Below are 21,859 nucleotides of genomic sequence, written 5' to 3'. Positions count from 1 at the left end.
GGGTTTGCAAAATGAATTAGGAATTGTTTCCCTCCTCTTTTATATTCTGGAAGAGATTGTGTAAAATTGGTGTTATTTCTTTAAAAATATTTGGTTGCATTCACTGTGAAATCATTTGGGGCTGGAGATTTGTTTTTTCTGGAAGATTTTTAACTACAAATTCAATTTCCTTAATAGTTAGGACTATTCATGTTATACTTTCATCTCGGGTGAGTTTTGGTAATTTATGGTGTTTGAGGAATTGGTCCATTTAAATTAGTTCATCAAACTTATGTACATAGAGTTGTTTGTATTATTCCTTTATTATCCTTTTAATGTCTGTATGCTTTGTAGTGTTATTCCCTCTTGCATTCATGATATTGGTAATTTGTATTTTCTCTCTTTTTTCTTTGTCAGTTTTTCAAGAAGTTTATCTGATTTATTAATTTGTCAAAGAACCAGCTTTTGGTTTCATTGATTTGCTGTACTGTTTTTTCTGCTTTCAATTTTATTGATTTTTGCTCTTTATTATTTCTTTCCTTCTGCTTGCTTTGGGTTTATTTTGCTCTTCTTTTTTTCTGGGTGATGGCTTAGATTATTGATCTGAGACCTTTATTATCTTATGTTATACACACTTAATGCTGTAAAGTCTCCTCTAAGCACCATGGGCCCAGCCGCTCTGCGGCACGTGGGATCTTCCCGGACCGGGGCACAAACCCGTGTCCCCTGCATCGGCAGGCGGACTCTCAACCACTGCACCACCAGGGAAGCCCCTCCAAATTTTTATATCTCATTTTCATTTCTGTTCAGTGCAAAACATTTTTAAATTTCCCTTGAGATTTTTTCTTTGACACATGGATTATTTCAAAGCTTGCTGTTTAATTTCCAAGTGTTTGGAGACTTGCCCATTATCATTCTGTCATTGATTTCAGGTCTAATTCTATTATGGTCAGAGGACATTCTTTATATAATTATCAATTTGAAAAACTGTGTTCAGGCTTGTTTTATAACTCAGGTTATAGTATATCTTGGTAACTCAGGATATAGTCTATCCTAGTAAGTGTTCCAAGTTCAATTAAAAATAATACATATTATTCTGTAGTTGGGTGAAGTTTTCTATACATGTCAATTAGATCCAGTTTGTTGATGATGTTGTTCAGTTCTTCTATAACAGTGGTTTTCAACTGGTAGTGGTTTTGCCCTTCTTTCTCAGGGGACATTTGTAAATGTCTGGAGATATTTTTGATTGTCACAACTTGGGGGAAGATGCTGCTGACATGTAGTAGTAGAGACCAGGAATGCTGCTAAACATCTTACAGTCCACAGAACAGCCCATGTCCCCCACAAGAAATAATTATTCAGTCCAAAATGTTAATAGTTCTGAAGTTGAGAAACTCTGTTCTATAGCCTTGCTGATTTTTAATTTGTTTTTTCAATTAAGGAGATAGGAGTGTTCGAGTCTTCAACTACAATTGTGAACCTGTCCATTTCTCCTTTCAGTTCTGTCAGTTTTTGCTTCATGTATTTTGAAGCTTTGTTATTAAGTTCATGCACATTTAGGATTGTTATGTCTTCTTAGTCAACTGACCCTTTCAGCCCATGTAACGTCCCTCTTTATCTCTGGTAATTTTCTTTGCTCTGAAGTCTACTTTGTCTGATAATAACATAGTTACTCCAGCTTTCTTTTGCTTAGCGTTATCATGATGTGTCTTCTTCCATCTCATTACCTTTTTTTTGTTGTTGTTGTCAAATAATCCTTTAGTGAAATATTTTCCTTTGTAGTTTTTAACTGGCTGTGCATTCTGCTGTACCATTGTTGATGTCATCTAGGATGCCATGAGGATGAAGGCCATCAAATCACAGCTCATTGACTAGTCAGTCCCCAGAACCTCTTTAATGTCTCTAGAGAGTTCTCTAGCTAAAGATCAGTGCTGCATCTGTCAAGCAATGTTGACAATCTCATCAAAAGTGATATTTCCACTGTGCTTACTGTTTGTCTGCTTCTTTCTGTCTCTGGGTGGTTCCTTGAGGACTTTGGTGGTCAGAGCAGAGGCAGAATGTACTACTTCAATCTGGGCCTCTTTGTTCTGAATGGTTTCTCTATAATCCTTAGACCCTTCCAGTAACCAGTTGTCTTGGTGATGTCATCACTAACATTTTTTGGAGACAGATCCAGCAGGATGATTTTGGGGGCCAGGGAAGACGTGGCACTGACTTCCTCACAGGTGTACCTGAGGTTCATAACTTTGATCCCATTGAGGTCACACTTGGGTGGCATGACAGAGGCAGCTAGTGTCAGATGAACCCAGAGGTGGGAGGACAGAAGAGAGTTACACCTTGTCTTCCTTTGAGCTGAAAGTCTGAGCCAGTACTTTTATCCTGCCTATATCATTTTATTTGAAGTGAGTTTCTTGTTGACAATATATATTTGGTTCATGCTTTTCCTTCATTTTGACAAACTCTTCTTTTTATTTGGTTTTTTTAGACCACTTACACTTAATGTAATTATTGATATGTTTGAATTTAAGTCTACTATTTCATTATTTGTTTTCTGCTTGTTCTCTCTTTTTTTTGTTGTTGTTTCTCTGTTTTCCATTTTCTGCCTTCTTTTGGGCTATTTGAACTTTTTTTAGTATTCCATTTAAATTTATATATCACATTTTGGACTTTATCTTAGTATATTTTTGGTTATACTAGCGATTACAATAGCATAATTAAGTTTTCACAGTTTAGTTGGAATTAGTACTTTACCACTTCAAGTGGAATATATATTACCACCAGATTGGTCCCTTTATCCTTCACTTATTATGTTGCAGTTGTCTAATATATTACATCTACGTCTACATACTTGGAGAACCTCATCAGAAAATATCATAATTTTTGTTTTCAGTTGTCAAACATCTTTTCCAGAGCTCTACAGGAGAATAATAGTCTACTATATTTAGCATTTCTCAGTATAACTCTTCAACAAGGGGCTTCTCCACATCACTCTGGCCCCCTGTTTCTTTCTGCACCCTCTCTCCTGTCCTCACATATAAGGAAGTCTGGATTTTCCATTTCCATGAGACAGGCCCTTATCCTGGACCTTACTAAACTCTCAGGACCTGTGGCTTAGAGTTATTAAAGGCACAGTTTCTGCTTGTGAATCAATCACAAGTGGTGTTGAAGGGACTTCCCTTTTCCTTTGGAGGCAGCAATAATAGAATCAAATACAAGTGTTCACAATTGTTTCCATGTAGCTGTCTACATTTTGTTGTCCTTAGTCAATGCCTACACCTGAAAATCCTCCAGGTCTTTGGAAAAGCAGGGAGTGGGGGACTAACATTTATTGGAATACCTCCTTCTCATATATATGCATACCTCTATTAACAGAAGTGCCCTACGCAGCTCTGATGTAGTAGAGCCTCTATTGTCTCAGAAACATCTCTCTCTCTTTTACAAACACACACACACACACACACACACACACACACACATTTCATTCCTAAGCAGTACAGGTAATGTATATGTTTTCTCCTGGCCTTTTAGCTAGGAGACTATATGCTCAGTATGTGAACACCAACTAAGGTGACCAAATAATTTATCGTGCAAGCCAGGATACTTTTGAAAGTGAAAGGGGATGCTATTACTAATGCCAAGACCTCATGAAGTGCCTCATAAACAGCACTGCAGCTGGGAATGAATGGCCGAATGTGATTTGGACACAGCTGGGAGAAACCAGTGGAAACAACCTTGACCTTGGAGGATTTGAAGAGCATGTAAGAGCAACCCCCAGAGATGAAACAATTCAGCCATTCAGATCCCTGTCCCTGAACTAAAAGGGGTTTCCTTGAGTGCAATCTCTTCTCATATTCACAACCAGTCTACAAGGGAGGTGTTATTATCAGAGATAAAGAAATGGAGGCTTGGAGAGTGAATGCAAAATGTCTAAGATCCCCACAGCCAGAATTTCGTACAGCTGACACTAGGACTTTGCCCTCTCTGATTCCACACACCAACATGGAAGCCCCGTAATGTCATGGACTGCATACAGACTTTGACAGCAATGGATCGGGGCTCAAATCCCAGTTCCTGGTGCTATACCAGCTCTGTGACCTTAGCTGACCTGCATGATGACAGTAGCATTGTGAGAATAGGAGCTTATGTTTATGCATTGCTTGCCAAGCACCCTGCTCTGAGCTAAATGCTTTCCCCAAGTTATCACATTCACACCTCACACTAACCCCATCATGTAGGTACTCTTAGAAATCACAATTTGCAAATGAGGGAAATAGTCTGAAAGAGCCTGGGAAAGTCCCCACTGCATGGGAGATAATGAATATTAGTTCTCCTTCTCTCCTTAGACAGGTCAGAGCACGATGCAGGTCCTGAACAATTGTTTCATGATATTGTTCTGGAAGAGCTTAGGAGTGGTCCGTTCTCCTAATGAATGTGCCTCCTTCTCCAGTTTTTCTAAAGGCTCAAGGATTGCTTATAATATGGTGCGTATTAATTTTTTATTTTTTATGGCCAGAATCCCTCCCACTTTTTTGAAACCATTTTGTTCCATCCTGTGGTTGTGGCCATGCATGAGAAACAGCAGGTGGTGCCAGATGACAGATGGTGTGGGAGCCCGTTTCCCGGTGGGAGGGGGCGCGAGCGAGCGAGCGAGCAAGCAGGCAGACAGCTGCGAGGAGCCCGCTCGCTTGCGCCTCGCTCTCAGAAGCTCTCACTCCAGACGCACGCAAGGCGCTGTCCTTTCAGCACCACAAGCTCCGGCTGAGGAGGGAGGACTCCTGGCCGTCCTCCTCCTCTTCAAATTGGCTTGAATCTGCTCTGACCCCTCAAGAGTGCAGCGCAGTAAGTAGGCATTTGTTTTTGCTATAAACCACTCCCCAATGTCCTCCAACCCTTTCCCTTTCACTCCCACAACAACCCTATTTTGTCTAATAACATTCCATCAGCAGGATTGACAAGAAAAATTCAGTTGTGCTGGGCTTCTGGGGCTGGGGTGGGATCACCGTTTCACTTCCAAGGGAGCTGGAAAGAAATAAATGTGATTTGTTTATTTAGTTGGCAATCTTGCAATATGGGGATTCATAACTTTCCATGGAACCAAAAAAAAAAAAAAAAATGGCCCTTTGCTATTGAGGAAATGGAGGCATTCCATGGCTGAATAACAGGATCAGGTTCAAGCCAAACCTTTTTTGTTTTAGGAAATTGTATCTCCTGTACAACCTACATATTGAGTCAAAGGGTACACTACACATAGGGGCATTGAGTGTATTTATTGTATTTTAGGGAGATTAATGGAAAAAAAACAACCACATTATAAAATAGCAACCAAGATGGTAAGGTGAAATTTATCATACTGCAGGGTGACCCAGAATAATAGGATTTATTTTTGCACTAAGAATAAGCTTTCCACTGAGATTATATGATTATGTTAGCTCTAGTGTCTTGGATATTTTTTTAAGATTGTATATTTTGTACGTGAGCCTAGGATTTTCCTTGAGTTTCTAAAATTTGAAAGCTCTTAAGTGCCATGGGTAGGTGGCATATCTGGATGATTAAAGAAGTTTTACTGGATGAATGGGAATCATGTCAGGAAATCTAGCGGAAGATCGATGACTGATCTGTACACTGAAGCTGCTGGAGTGGAACTGTTGAGGACAGCGCTATTTTCTCTGTCGTCAGCCCTCTGTTTTCCTGCCTCACTTCCCACTGTAACTAGAATCCCACTGCTTGCCTTAGGTCTGGGAAGAAAGGCGTAAGGATGGTGAAGCTGAACAGTAACCCCAGTGAGAAGGGAACCAAGCCGCCTTCGGTTGAGGATGGCTTCCAGACCGTCCCTCTCATCACTCCCTTGGAGGTTAATCACTTACAGCTACCTGCTCCGGAAAAGGTAAAGCAGGTGCTCTTTTCCTCATCAGCCCCCCGCCATGCTCCCCCCTTCCCAGGAAATAAAGCAGCAAAAAATTGCACCTCCCCCAAACCCTTTCATTCCCTCATCAGCCAAATACATTCCCTTTCTTGTAAAATGTAGTTATTCCTTCCAGAGACATGACATCTCTTATGTTATTTCAGATTTATGGTAAGTGTTTATTCATTTTTTTGTTCACATATACATACATGGGCAAGAAAATAATCTTTCCTCTTAAAAGTTCCATCATAGTAGATGAATACCAATAAGCTTCTAGATGATGAAAGAGAAAATTGTCTTGATTATTTTGGGAAGGTGTTTCAAAAATTGACTGCTACAGATTTGAGGACAGAGAATTGGATGCAGTCCAGCAGGCATTTAGTTTGCGCCTCCTAAGGCCCCATTCCTATGCTGCAAGTTGGTTATAAAAAGACACATTACGAAATCCCTATTCAGTATAACGCTTAAATTAATATAAAGCATCATGGTAAATGCAGTGCCTGAGCATTACAAAGATTGTGAGAGCACAGGAGTGGAAAAAACTAAACTCTGTTGTGGCAGAGAGGGGACTGGGAGGACAGATTAGGTAAGCTGCAGAGGAGAACATTTGAATTTGGCTTTTAAAGGTGAGTAAAAACCTCCCGGTAGACCATTGGAGGAAAAGGCATTTAAGGCAAAGGGCACACATATGCAAAGGATGGAGAGCTTTTGGGAAATAGCATGACTGAAGTAGAGTGTCTTTGGCGGAGGCGTGGCTGGAAATGAGTGGCTGGCTGATGGCACATCTCCTGACATGGGAGTAGTCCATGAGGAATGGAGGTGAGCAATTATACAAAAGTGGTGGAGTTATCCCACGGACATAGGTGAGAGAAAGGATATTGTTTAAGATCCATCTGAGAGAACTTGGGGTTTTACAATGTGAGCTTTTACCTACCATAAGAGAGAGATTTGGAGGCAAATGATGAGGTTCCCTTGCTGAAGAGTGAACAATGGATCATTCCATTTGTTTGATTTTCTCATCAGCATCTCCAGGAGGGCATTGTGTGTCTTAACCAATTGGCTCTATCCAATGAACAGAAGAGGAGCCAAAGCTAGATAGACGTCCTGGCTGATTGGCTAAGGGTTGAGTCATCTGTTTTGAAAGTGCAGAGGTTGTCAGTATGAAAATGTGCATAAGGGTGGCAGAAATAAAGAATCCTTGAGCCATTCTGAGAAACTGGTAAGACCTTTTGAAAATAAAATTTGAACAGGCAGTTAGCACTAAAGAAATGTGAAGGAACAGTATTAATTGGGTATTGGCTACCTGTACAGCAGAGGTTCTCAGTTTTTGACTTGCATATTAGAGTCACCCGGGGAGCCTTTGAAAATCCTGATATCTGTACCAGAGCAATTGTATCAGAATCTCTGGGGGTGAGACCCAGGTGTCAATATTAATTAAGTCTTCCCAGGTGACTCCTGTGTGTAGCCAAAGTTGAGCGCCACTGTGCTAGATGCACATTACCCAGGGATTATACATCCACGTTTGTGGGCAAAAGGTGAAGGACCAGAGAAATTTGGTTAGTTATCCAAATTCACAGAAGGAGTAAGTGGCAATGCTGGAATTTGATCCCAGATGTAATGGAGATTGAGGAGAAGCAGAGGGAATATTCTCTCAAGGTTTCGTGAAGTTTCAGGAAGAATCTTTACCCTTTACAGTCTCGAAGATCTCTATGTCCCTGACAGGTATGCAAGGAAAAGGGATTGGGGTGAGCTCACTTCTCCTCTTAGCTCTACACACATCTGCGGGTCATCCAGAGATATCATGGCCTCTGTCTCCCCTTACTCCCCACCCCATTTCCCACCTCCAAGGGCTTCTTTCTTTCCTTGAGAGAGGAGACACACCTGATAACCACTGAGCATCTGGTCCAGATGTCCCAAAGCCCGAAGATAATACATTGTGGACTTGCATGCATGGAAAGCAAACCAAAGTATCCTGTAAGATGCAAATCCCTAAAGGGACACATTGCCACAGGGGCACATCAGACTCACTCTGATGTTCATGATAAAGTCTTTGTACCAGGCGAACCTCAGTGTTCTCCTCCATGACGTGGGGAGGATCACACCTACTTCACAGTGGTTGGGGCAAAGTTAGATGTGGTCTTATAAATAAAGTGCTTGGCACAAAACTAACCATAAGAGAATAAAAATTATCATTTTCATGTGCTTCTTAAATGCTAGTTGATGTTGTAAATCACAAGTACACACACACACACACACACACACACAATGTTCTTTCATCCTTTCAATAGTTAGTAGGACCTAATAAAGGGGTTGCTACTTTGATCCAGTTTTTAAAGACGATAAAACTCAGGCATGGATTGGTAAAGTCACTTCCCAAAGCGCAGAGTTGGTAAGCCTCCTGGCAAAATCTGGAGAACCCAGAGCCCAGGCAGTGCTGTTCTAGAACCTTCCACCTCAGCAGGAATAGGGAGCCAGCTGGTCTGGGAGTCCCCAAACTTGGACTCTAGCAAGAGCTCCGTCACCAACCTCAGCTCAACTCCTGTGAGTTTTCTGTGCTAGGATTTAGATTTATAATATTTATAAGAGTAAACCAGGTTTTTTCCCCTGACATTAGAACAGATGTGTTAACAGTAAATTCCACTCAAGAAGCCAAATGCTGAGAGCAGTGTTGTGTTTACCAGCACAGACTCTTGGGGGGTTCAGCGCTCTACCTTTTATGAGCCTACCTTGGCTGAGGACTTGAGTGAGGTTCTCTAACTGCCTCAGCCTCAGCCTCCTTGTAGGTAGAGGGGGGGACTCAACCTCAAGGGGCTGTGGAGAAGGCAAGGTGAGTTCTGACACAGTTGTCAGCTCTCTCACTATGTCCAGCCAGATGATGAGGGTTTGAAGCTAAAAAGGTTATCAGAAAGAAGTATATTTAACCCCAATGTTACATCATGGGTTTTCCTCTTGAAAATGTAAAATACAGAGTGTGCTTGGTGTGTAATACTGACAATTATCTTGTTCACTACATACTCTTTAGTATGGAATGCGAGTTTCTGGGGAAAAGCTTTTGGAGGCTAAGCAGTGAGGATGAACATGTCTGAAACCTTTGCTCTGGGCCAGGAATGGGCCATGCAGGGCATTCATAGCTGTCGTTTCAGTTAATCTTCCCAGCACCCCTGCGAGGTGAGTGTTAGTGCGCCCATTTCACTGCTGGGGAAACTGAGGCTCAGATCAATGGAGTGACTTGTCCAAGCTTCACAGAGAGAGTGGAAGAGCTGGGGTTGGAACCCTGGTGCACCTGACACCATAGCTTTCCCCTCTGCACCGTGCTACCTTCGATAATGAGAAGCCTCCCATCCCCAGGCAGTGCTTCCTCAAACTCCGCATTCCCTCATCTACGGCGATGGCTTCTTCTTGAGCTCTCCTGGACATGCAGGTGGGGCTTGGGGCGATCCTGCAGAGAGAATGTCATGGCCTCCAGGGCTCCTTCCCTACCCAGTGCTAGCGGGACTGTGCTTGCCTTAGGAGACGAGATTGGCTGGCCTCGTGGTTGTTTCCCCACCTCTTCTATCATGCTAATCAATCCTCCACAGCACACCTGCAGTAGTGCCTCTGGAGTTGTGACCAGTCCTTCTCCCAGGGAAAGCCTGTCCAGTCACCCGCACAGGGTACAGTCCTCAAATCCTGACCATGGCACTCCAGGTCCTCCATTATCTGCCCCACTGGCTTCCATTCCTATCACTCCTCACTTTGTACCTTGAACACCAGCATGTCAGAACTAACCTAGAGCCGTGGTTTTCAACCGGGGGTGACTTTTCCCCACAGAGAGACATTTGGCAGACATTTTTAGTTGTGACAATAGGAGGAGGGATGTTTTGGGCCAGGAATACTGCTGAATATCCCACAATGCACAAAATTCCACCCCCCCACCCCCCTAAAAAAAGAATTGCCCTGCTCAAAATGTCAACAGTGCTGAGGTTGAGAAACCCCGCCCTGGAATTTTCTACACTCTCCAGGGTATTTCTTGCTCCCTCCTCTTTGCCCACTCCATTCTTTCTGCCCAGAATGCTCTCCTTGCCTCTTTGCCTGTCTGATAAGCCAGTGCTCATCTTTCTAAGCCCAGTTCAGATGGCAGCTCTCCTGGATACCTTCCCTGACCACCCATAATTATAGCTAAGGTTATACTGATTGCACTGGAAGGTACTCACTCTCTCATCCAGCATGTCTATTGGGCACTTCTATGTGCCAGGCCCTATGCTAAGCTATGCATATACAGCCATGAAAAGTCAGGCATGGCCGTTGCGGGCAGAGGGACTTCAAACAAGCCGGCACACAAATAGAAATACAGAGATGCAAACTGCAAGAAGGGCTATTAAGGAAAGAATAAGGTGCTGTAGAGTTAAGAGACGCTAAGACTTTAAAAAAAAAAAAAAAAAAAAAAAAAAAGACTTAAGGGGATTAAATTATGATGGCAGGATGGTCAGGGGAGGTCCTTCTGAGGAAGGAGCCCTGGCTGAGAGATGGAGGTTGGGTTGGTAAGGGGAGTAGGGGGCAGAGGGACCAGCATGTGGACAGACACTGAGGGAATGGGAGGAACAGTCCGGAGGTTGGGTTGGCTGGGTCAGCTGAGGGAGGGGGAGAGACTTGGGAGATGACGTGTGGTGGGCACCAGCTCATGAGGGCACCGTGCATTTTTCTGAAGAGGCTTAAAGAAGAGAGTAACAGGATCAGATTTCTATTTTAGGAAGATTCCTCTGGCTGCAGTGGGCCACCCTAGGGCCAAGGGATTCATGCTTTGTCTCCTGGTCGCTTCTTCCTCTTTTCTCCAATCCATCTTCCAAATGAGGCAGCACCAGAGAAATGTCCCCAAAACAGAGGCTACTGGGTTTCCTGCAGTACCACCAACCTCCCAGCCCTGGCCATGTATGGTGGAAGCAAAGAGTGGGGGGCAGGAGATCAGCTAGAAGGTTACTGCTGTGCTCATGAAGGGGATGTTGGTGGTGGGTTCTAGGATGGTGGCAACAGAAATGGGGAGGTGGATGGATTGATGGAGACTTGGTGCTGGGTCAGCACTGAGGAGCTTTTCCTACTAGGCCTGAGGGTCCTGGCTCTGTCTCATCTTTGTACCCTTAGTCCTGGCGTATGGCGGGCAGCAGGAAATGCTGGCTGAACGAGGCCCCCTGCCCCTTGCCTAGGGTAAGGCTGGGCTTAATTTTTCCACTTGAATCTAAGCAGTCTGATGGCTCTCTCTAGGTCATGGGAGCAAGCTCTTGAGAAGCTGGAACATCAGTCTGTAGATACCAATCTCCAGGACGTGCCTTTGGTTTACCTAAGTGACCACGATAACCCAGATGTCTCCACAACTCCTCTGTGAGGTTGTAACCATGCAAAACAGGCTCAGAGAAGGGGAATGCTGTCCTAGGACACACCGAAAGAAAACAGTGCAGCCAAGATCTGCACCCAAGAGTGCTGGGAAATGCCAGCTAAGGGATGGCTGGTCTGTGGAAAGCAAGCCACAGACCGGCACAACCCCACCTTGGCAAAGCCCCAGATGAACTGTGTATTCATCAAGCCAGCTGCCAGGCTCTAAGCAAATGTACCTTTCCTTTCTACTAAGTCTTTACACATCCTAGAGGACGTTGGCTCACCTGCTTGTGGGAGGAAATGAACGCAGACATTAAAAGATCAATTATTGATGTTTAGCACCCTTCACTTTGTGTGGTACAGCGCATGTGCTTGGTTGTCTTAGAGACTTGGATTCGACTCTCAGCTAAACTAATTATGTACTGTGTGGCTTTAGGCAAGTTGCTTGGCATCTCTGGGCTTTTTTTTTTCTTCTTCTGTAAAATTAACATAATAGCTACCTAACTGGGTTACTGTGAGGAAAAAAAAAAAAAGTGAAAATTGTCTAATGACCCAAAGATGGTGCTCATTGATAGAGTTTCCTTTCTTTCACTGGATATTCGGAATATGTCTCCCGAAGGTGACATTTTTGGAGGATGACTGTAAACGTGAGACATGCTGAGAAGGATGGGGTTTCAACAGCGAGGGAGCAGGGGTCCGACAGGACGGATCTGGAAGGATGTTGGGCAAAGGAGATGCTGCTCCTGTCACTGAGTCCTCCATGCCTTCTTGGTCATTCTCATGGCTTCCCTAGAGGGTTTCTTTTTCTCCCTGATACACAGGATCAGAGAACTGTCAGCCTTTCCCTGGGGAGCAGAGAATGCACGTCTCTGCCGATTCCAGTCTCATTGAGCCCCCTCGTTCTGCTCTTCAGAGACTCACAAGATTATAAATCACCCTAAATTGGGCAAAGGCTTTGACTAGGTGATTCCAGAAAATAGACAAAAAATGACCTATAAGCAGATTAAAAATTATTTATAATTTGAAAATATAATTTTAATGAAACATAAATTTTGACCTATCTGATTGGCAAAAAAAAAAAGTAATAGTGCCAAGTGTTGCTAACACTGGGAGAAAGCAGATCTTCTCATTGCACTCCGGTTGGTTATATAATGGGATGCAATGGTTTTTAGAGGGTATTTGGATATTGTTTATAAATTTAAACTGTATATCCTATTTAGTTGGTATGTTTGCTACTGGCAGGAATTTATTCTATGGGTATGTTTTTCAAGTATGCAAAGGCATATATATATATATATATAGAGAGAGAGAGAGAGAGAGAGAGAGAGAACAATTGGAATGTTCCATGAGATTGGAGTGGTTGGACAAACCCTGGTGCATGGATGTGGAATAGTAAGCAATTGTTATAAGGATGAGACAGATTTGCTTGTGTTTGCGCTAATGTGGAAAAAGCAACAGACACATTGCTCTGTTAAAACAACTTTAAAGAGTGTGGTATAGAGTGATCCCATTTGTGGGAACACGTGTGTATGTTTCATTCTTATAATTCATAAAATAGTCTTGAAAAGACACGCAAGAAACCATTAGATGGTTAGAGTATGGATGGAGTGGTTGGGGTCCCTTCAAAAACTTTTATTCTACAATTTTCATACATTTTTTTACCATGAGCATATATCAAATTTTCTATTTTTAAAAAATCACCTCCATCTCACAGATGGTGAAACAGTCTCAGAGAGCTGAAGTGACTTACTTACTTGCTCACGGTCACACACAGAGAGACCACTGTGGAACGAGCTAGTGCCCCTGCATGTAGAGGGAGGTCTGTATAGATGTACATGCATTATAGCAATGCAGTTTGAATTTGAATCCTAATTCCACCACCTACTCGCTGTGTGACCCTGGGCCAGTTTACTAACCACTCTGTCTCTCTGTTTTCTCATTGTTAAAACGAGGACAGCAATATCTTCCTCTAAGGATTGTTTAAAGGGTAAAATGAGAAAATGCATATCGAATGTTTATCACAGTGCCCAGCAGAGAGTAACTGATTAATGCTAGGTTGCTATTATGGTTGTTGCTGTTATCATCAACATCAGTTCAGTCCCAGAATCAGGATTGTTTTTCCTGAAGTGCACAGGGCTGGCCCCAGGCTGTAAGAAGGCTTGAGCAGAAAGGTGGGCTGGGCCTTGCCCTACAGGGGACAGGCCTGGGTGGCAGAGCTGTGGGCCGGCCTTGCTGTAGTGACTCCGGCCCCGGGCAGCTACCCTCTCTGCTCAGAGCAGGAGCTGGCCGTCCCTGTAGGAGCCAATGAAGAGTCGCTCACCTTGCCCAATTCTGTGCCTTGCCTGAGAGTTGGAGAGTCATAGACTTATTGGGTTTGACCATCCATTTGAGGCCATACTGGCCAGCCTTCCATTCTGCCCTGAGAAATCAAAGGCCCAGCAAGTAAAAGAGACTCAGTTTCACAGAAAGAGCCCTGGGCTGGGAGTCAGCAGGTCCATACTAGAGTCCTACTTCTGACACTGCCTTGTTGTGTGACCTGCAGCAAATCCCTCCCCCTTTCTGGGCTTCCATGTCCCCGTCGGTGAATGGGTGGATTGGACAACACTGCCACTAATGTACTCTGAGCACTGACATTTTACCTTGTGTTCTGGGCCCACTACCAAACTTCAAGGGTCCAGGGAAAGACTCGAACGCAAAGAGATAGAGTGAGGGTTGAGGAGTGAGGCAGTAAATGGGAGAAGGTTCCCAACTATGTACTCAGGCCCCATTGGGGTGACTTCACCTTGTCTCTTTAGATGAAGGATTCATTCATTTGTTCATTCAGTTAATAGCATTTATGGAGCAACAGGTGCCATAGGATCAGAGTTTGAGTGTTACGAGTTTTGAATGATGACCTTACTAGTGGCACTTGATCTGAGCCAGAAGCTCAGGTTCAAGCCTTGACTCTGCCTCTTAGTGGTTATGTGAGGTTGTGAAGTCATTTCTGCTCCCTGAGACTCAGATTCCTATAAAATGGGGATAATCAGTCCTACCTCAGAGTGATTGAGAGGATTTACTGAGATATAGGATGTAAAGCTTTTGGTACAGTGCCAGGCACATAGTGGGTACCTTAAAAAAGTGATAGAAAAAAGCAACATGTTCTTGAGTTTGGATACCAGCTCAACCAACTTACCAGTCATTTGATCACAGGTAAGTGACTGAAGTCTCTGAGGCTAAATTTCCTCATCTGAAAAATGGGAATAATAATGATCTTAAAGGAGAGATGTGAGGATCAGAGAGGGGGGCTGTGTGAACTAATTGAGGGAAAACATCAGTAGGGCCTGTAGGTCAGTGTCTGGCACACAAGAGGTGCTCAGGGGCTAGCCTTTCATTGTACTGCCCCGAACTTCTCTCTTTGCTGCAGGAATGAGCCGAAGGATACAGCTTAGGTCTATTTTTGGCCTGTGCAAGTCCAGCTCATAAAAATACAATCATGCTCCTTGTCAGCACTTCTGCATTTTTATTTATTGTTCCTGCCAATCCTGGGGCCTCTCCATGCAGGAACCTCTTCATTATTGATAATCCTGGGAAGTAGTATTTTAAATTTTTATGTTCTGTACTTTGCACCATCTGAACCACCATGTATTATCTGGCCTTGCCAGCAAAGGGGGAATATATCCAGATGAGGGGTCCTTTTGGGATGAATAATTTATCCCATTTTCACAATGCCGATCGTGTTAAATTATGTTCTTCATATCAGCTGCTGACCGAACAATGGGGACTGATGTATTGACATGAAAAGAAAACAGATTTATTTCTTTGCCCATATCCACAATGATATTTGAAAACCTGGAGTTTCATTCTCCCAAGTGTCTATAAAACCCCACTTTTAATAATAACAAGAGTAGAAAGAATTTTTTCCTCCCGTCTCTCCACTTTTCCCTCCCATTTCTGTTATTAATCAAGGAGCTCAGGGCTCTGTTTTGCTCCACTTTTTTTTTTCAACTGCAGAAAACAGACCCTTTCTTTGCAAATTTATTTTCTCTTCTCTCTCTTTTTTGTGTATGCAAGCTGACTCCTCCAAGGTACAATTAATAACGATTGGCTAACATTTCTTATGCTTTCCCCTTCATAGTACTAAAAAAAAATTGACTGTTACTATATCTCCTTTTATAGAAGGGAATTGTTTCTGGCTCCAGTCCACGGGAGCAGCACACCACGCTCCATGGCATGCCCAATAGCTGGTTGATTCCAGTAACTGTAGGGCTGGTTTTTCCTGCTCTCTACATGTCTCCAGTGTATCTTCACTGTGCCAGAGGCTTTTCCTCTACGTGTAATGCACACCTGGAAAGCCATTCTCTGGTTTATAATCCTTCCTCAGTTCCTCACTGTTCTCAAGTTCATCTTCAAGATGCTAGGCATGGCATTCAGAGCCTCTGTTTATCGCTCACTTCACCTGCCCTGTTCCCTGGCCACTCAAAACTACCCCTTTGTGGTTTTCCCAGGTCCAGCCTCCTGCATGTCTTCTGAACATTTGCTGGTTTATGATGCTCTCTTGGTCTAGAAATCTCTTTTTGTTTGGGTTTGGGGAGGCAAGGACGGAAACAAGGAAGCTGTCAGAGCAAAAGTTCGCAGAGAGAGGATGATGCTCTGGATTAGGGTGTTGGCAGTGTAACTGGACAAATGGGTTTATTTGAGAGAAATTTTTGAGGAAGCAGGAACTGGTGATTGGAATGGATTTGGAGACTGAAGGGAAGGGACGGGTCATGAGAGATTCCTGTATATGACTTGACATAAACAATGACATATCATGCTGCTATTTTCTTATCTGGCGATTACACGGGGAAGAGAATGTTGAGGGCAAGATGGTTGGGGAAAGTGGGTCAGGGAACCCAAGTGCTTTGCTGGGGACATGGTAACTTGATGTGTGTCTATCCAAGGACAAATGTCCAGTAGGGTAATCTGAGTGCCGGGTGGGGTCTGAATTGGAGATGTAAATTTGAGACTTATGAGAATAAAGATGGACTTGGAAATGATGGGAGCAAGAACACTCAGAAGGGACTTGTAGGAAGGAAGCATGCCCATGACCTAGCCCTGAGAGATTCTAACATTGAGAAGTCAAGCAGGGCAGGAGGAACCTGAGGAGGGCTGGTCAGTGAGCGGGGAGAAGACCGTGGACCCGGGAGGAGGACTTTTAAGGAGGAGTGAGTGGTCAAAGAATATTACTGAGACGTCAAAGAAGATGAGGCCAGCGGACTGCCCATTTGTTCCAGGCAAGTAGGCAAAGACCTGCTCTTGACATGGAGAAGGGGTTCTAATGAGCTAACACTTCCTTAGGGGCAAAGGTAAAACATTACCTGGGTTGCTTTTGGAGAAAATATGGTATAGCTAAAGAGAGGAGCAGATGACTGAGGATTGACACAGGGTCAGTCAACCAGTCTGTTGGCCTAGTTTGAACTCAGTGGTTTGAGAAGTGTTCTGAAGCCAAAAGAAGTGTTTTCATTAGAAACTCACTCAGGGCATAAGCAACATCTCATAGGGGTTCGGGGCAAAGTAGTATATGGATTTGAAGGAGGGCTATGACCCCAACTCTGCCTAAACTCAGCATCAGTCCTGCAAATGGTAAATGGCATATTAAATATATATTCAGATAATATATAAATTATTTTATATATATTGAACTTGATATAAATGAAATCACACAAGACATAAAAATACTTTTTTGCCTCAGATTTCTTTAGTTCACTATAATAATGTCTGTGAGAATCACCCATGTCCATGTAGCATTGCTGTTAGCATTCCATCTTATGAATACACCACAATTTATCCATTCTCCTGTTAATAGACATTTGGATTATTCTCAGTCCTGTGTTATTATGAAAAAAAAAGTGGCTATGAACATTGTTGTGTGTATCTTTTGGTGGATTCATCATATTTTGAGGTGAGTTTTTGCTGGTGCAGAGAAAATCTATTGGTTTTATTATATTTACTTAGTACTTGACCATCTTACTAAATTAGAATAGCTTTTCAGTTCATTTTTTCTTGGAATACATTTCTATCAGATAGAAAGCTTTTCACCTCAAGTACTAGAAAACACAACCTAAATTGGATTAAGGTTCAAAGAGTATATATTTGCCCCCCTCCCCACCCCTATGACTTCAGCGTACAGCATGTGTCTGGTTTCAGGCAAGGTGTGATCTAGAGGGCAGGGTGTCATCAGGGCTCATCTCCACTTCTCTGGGTTCCTCTTGGCTCTGCCCTCTTTTGTATGCTGCCTTTGACCTCATCCTGGCTCCTCCCCATAGTAGCACCGATTGCTTCAGCAGTTTCAGAACTAAGTCCTCACCACACCATCCAGAGGAAGAACATGTTCTTTAGGGAATACTCATAAAGAGCAAGGAGGTGTCTTCCCCCAAGTTCCCAGTCAGTATTGCCTCATATCTCTTTGACTCAAGTTAGGTAACATGCCCATCTCTGAGCCAATCAAATTTTGTGATCAATAGAATAATATGCTCTGATTGGTTTAACCTAATTAAGGTCCATCCCCGCCATCAAGGAAGTCATCAGTTCCACCAAACCACATGGCTGCCACATGGGACAGGGGTGAATTCTTGATAGCAATATCGGGCGGTGGGGGGGCGGGGGCTTTGGATTGAAGAAGGAAATGGATGTTAGAGAAGCAACCACAAAATATTTATTATGACAATTATAATGATATTGACTGTAATGGTTATTCATTGTCTCATTCCAACAGTAATTAATATTTGTTTAGTTTTGGCTCCTATCTCAACATGTTGGCCACAGCATGAGGTCTTTAAAAGTTACATGGAATGATATAAAGGGCTTTTTGAGAAGTTTTGGGAAAGATGTTTATAAAAATAAAGGGGCAGAGGGAAAGGCTAAGAAGCTTAAGAAGAAGCTAAGAACTAAGAAGCTAAATGCTTCTTAACACTTGAGGTGTTATGCTTGAGACCAGTCTGATGGCTAAGGATCTAGAAATGAAGGACTCAAGCTAAGAGATGGTCGAGATGGACTTTGCAATGTGGGAAGGCATATTAGTTTTCTGTTGCTATGTAACAAATTATCAAAGCTTTAGTGGCTCAAAACAACACAAGTTTATTATCTCATAGTTTGTATAGGTCAGAAGTTCAGGCACAGTTTAGATGGGTTCTGTGCTCGGGGGTCTCATGGATCTGAAATCAAGCTGTCAGCTCGGCTGCATTCTCATCTGGTTCTTAGGGTCCAGGTTGTTGGCAGAATTCAGTTACTTGTGGTTGTAGGACTGAAGTCCCCATTTTCTTGAGTGACCTGGCTGTTGATCGGGGTCATTTTCAACTCCTAGAGTCCACCCTGAGGTACTAGCTGCATTGCCCTCTCACAACATGTTGACTTACTTCTTCAAGGCCAGCAAGAGAATCTCTCTGCAGTCTGCTGTGACCGAGTTTGCATAGCATACTCATGGGAGTGACTATGCCGTCATATTCACAGGTCCTGTCCTCAGTCTCGAGGGAGGAGATTATACAGTGCTTGTACACAGGGGTGGGAAGCTTGGGGACCATCTTAGAATGCTGTCTATCATAAAAGGCAAAGGCAGTTTTTGCCCTAAGGCTTATAGGTCACATGGCACACTGACCAGGAAATTCACTATCTTAGAAAGAGACATTGAGATGTATTATAATATATTTATATATATACATACAGACATTGGATATATATACACACACAACATGGGGAATTGGGAGAAGAAACTGTCATTCCCAGTTGGTGAATATTTCTAAAAATGTGGATTCAGAGAACTGATCAGACATCTAAATTTTCAATATACTCCATAGCCTGTCAGTTGATCTAGTGATATTCCAAATATTTTTAATCATTACAATTTGTAGAATATCTTCTAAGTTCACAAAGCACCTGCGCATACATTATTTCATTTGGCCCTTCTCAGAACGTTGTGAGTTTCTAACAGAAACACTTAGCCTGTGAACCGTGCCTTGGCATTTACTCTTACATTTATCTTAGTTCTTAACTCTCAGTAACACACTGAAGTTCACATAACACCAAAACGGCCAAATGTGTAGATTACGTGCTATTTTACACTTTTGTTTATTTGACCGTGTGGCTCACTTTGCATAAAGTATCTTGTCTTGTTCACCCAGGAAACTTCTATTCATCCTTGAAACCTTTTTTTTCAGACCATGCTTGAACAGTATTGTTCTTGAGAAATCCTTGCCTTGCTCTCGAAGGGCTGGATAGGGAGGACCTGCAGGCTGACAGGTGCAAGAGAGGCCCGATTCCATATCTGCCTCAGACACCTATTGGAAGAACATTTGGCAGCACTCAGAGGCAGTGCTGAAAAAAACGTTGTTACTGAATGAACGGTCTGAGTGCTTAACTTATATTAACTCATTTAAGCCTCCTAACAACCCAACCAGGTAGTGATGGTTATTTTCCCATTTAATGGATGAGAAGGCTAAGACACAGAAGGTGTAGTGCTTGAGCCAGGATTCAAACCCAAAGCACAATGTTTCCTCTCCCTACAATATTGACAGTATCAGTATTTGCCCCACAGCACAGAATTAAGTGAGATAGTGCATGTCAAGCTCTCAGTGTCTGCCATATAGTAAATTTGCAAAGCATGAGGGATATTTTTATTACTTGTGGCAAAGAAGCTTCTGCTTTCCTATTCTTTGGAACAGGAGATAGAAAAAAATAAAAAGAACATTCCCCACCCCACTCCCCCACAAAACCCTCATCCTTGTTTAGCTGTACCATTTCTTTAAGGAAGCCAGGGCTCACTTTTTAATATTTGGAGAAGCAGAATCCAAAGAGGGTGGAGCAAAACAACAGAATTTACATTTGCAAATGAGTTCTAAATGTCAGGGAAGGAGTGATGTTCTAGATGGGCTGGGACCCAGATCCTCCTTAACTAACATATTTAAGTGCCACACTGTAGGTGTTCAATAATAGTAGTTCCTCCCCATCCTTTCCTTTTTGAGCTATATTTTGTCCAAGGTATGCCTCACAGACCTTAAAGAAAATTCTTCATAGAAGAATTCTTGCAGGAGTACACACACTTGACTATTGTCTCTAGGAAAACTTGGTGAAAGTTTTCAGTGAAAATTTGGTTAATTTAAGCACTAATGAGAAGAATGATCATAGTTAGAAGATTGCTTCCTTTGAGCTGTGTGACCTTGGACCAGTGACTTGACAGCTCTGTGCTTCAGTTTTCCTTTCAGGAGAATGGAAATAGCAGTGATATGTAGATAAAGTATATGGAGGGCTTGATCTAGCTGTGGCACATAATAAATTATTCCAAAAGTATTACCCACTATCATCTCATTCAACCCTCAAAACAGCCTTGTTAACTAGGGGTTATGATTATGATTACTGTCCATATTTTACAGCTGAGGCCCCGAGACTCAGACATCTTCTGTGTTACCCATGACACTGTGACACTTGGCAATAGTTATTGATTGTCTGTCAAGTTTCTTTTTTCTTCCACTTTGCCTACACTGTGGGATGGAGTCCCATAAATGTCTTGGCAGGTTGACAGCTTATCTTGAAAAGATATTAACCACCTCTGCAAAATATTCAGACTTCAGAAAAATAAGATGATACAATAGATTCAGTAGACCTTTATGTTTTTCTTCGTGGAAGTCCCTAAATGAAATTGGAATTAAGTATATGTGCAAAAGTTTTGCTACAAGATGTTCATCATAACTTGTTTATATACCCTGAACTGTGGAAACAACCTACGTGTTCAGCCATCAAGACCGGTTAGATTAATTGTGCTATATGCATACAATGAAATATTAAGCTACATCAAAAGGCAAAATGAAATCATATATTTTTCTACATGGAGAAAATGTTAGTAGTGTTGTGTGATAAAATGAAGTATGAATCCGTTTCATAAAGTATATATTTGCATAAATAGCAAATACATATGCAGAATATGTGCATATATATGCATATAAAAACTGGAAAGGTGGGACCAAAATTGTCACCTATGGTTGTCTGTTGGAATTGGAAAGTATTATGGGTAATTTGAATTTTCTATTTTCTTGTGTTTGTTTGAGTGGGAGGCTCTTTATTTTCTGATCTTTATGCAATATACGGTAAATTCTAGTTACTAAAAAAAGGAACAGAAAAGTCAAGTCTCTGTGCATGCTAACACTGGTTGAACATTTCAGGTGATTGTGAAGACAAGAACGGAATATCAGCCCGAACAGAAGAACAAAGGGAAGTTCCGGGTGCCGAAAATCGCTGAATTTACGGTCAGTGTCTTGATGGTGTAACAGAAAGACTGGGTGTGGGTCACTGAGTCTAATCAAATAACTAAAGCTCTGCCTCTTGAGGACAAGTTATCCTCTCTCCTACTCCGAAATGTTCAGACAATTTGATAATTGATAAATGTGTCTCATTTCTTCTTTTTCCTCCTGTCCCTGTCTCTCTGCCTTTCCATCACAATCATCAGGAAATGTGATAGAAATGTATAAAGAAACTCAAAGTTTAGACATTGGTTGATTGCAACAAATACAAAAAAGACAAAGGGAGAGAAAAGTTGACTTCTTAGTGGTAAAAACCGAATGGTTGATTTTCTATTTACTGGTGGCCGGGTCACTAGGAGAACTGGTGAATACATATCACTGT

At 42.4% G+C, this 21,859-nt stretch overlaps 1 protein-coding gene and 1 pseudogene across 1 annotated transcript in view; one reads left to right on the top strand and one right to left on the bottom strand.

Annotated features, from left to right (window-relative positions):
• Positions 1-1,764: 1,764 nt before the first annotated feature.
• On the bottom strand, positions 1,765-2,335 carry LOC112405136 (60S ribosomal protein L12 pseudogene; annotated as a pseudogene).
• Positions 2,336-4,714: 2,379 nt separating this feature from the next.
• NSG2 (neuronal vesicle trafficking associated 2) overlaps positions 4,715-21,859 on the top strand; it is a 57,517-nt gene continuing 40,372 nt past the window's right edge. The window contains exons 1-3 of the mRNA XM_024753414.1: positions 4,715-4,818; positions 5,713-5,863; positions 21,400-21,483. Of these exons, the coding sequence (XP_024609182.1) occupies positions 5,735-5,863; positions 21,400-21,483 (213 nt within the window). The 5' untranslated portion in view covers positions 4,715-4,818; positions 5,713-5,734. The remainder of the gene's footprint in view (positions 4,819-5,712; positions 5,864-21,399; positions 21,484-21,859) is intronic.

Source organism: Neophocaena asiaeorientalis, unplaced genomic scaffold (assembly GCF_003031525.2).
Source record: "Neophocaena asiaeorientalis asiaeorientalis breed wild unplaced genomic scaffold, Neophocaena_asiaeorientalis_V1.1 scaffold268, whole genome shotgun sequence".
In the NCBI taxonomy this organism is placed as follows: domain Eukaryota; kingdom Metazoa; phylum Chordata; class Mammalia; order Artiodactyla; family Phocoenidae; genus Neophocaena; species Neophocaena asiaeorientalis.
This window is presented reverse-complemented; position numbering and strand designations above follow the sequence as displayed.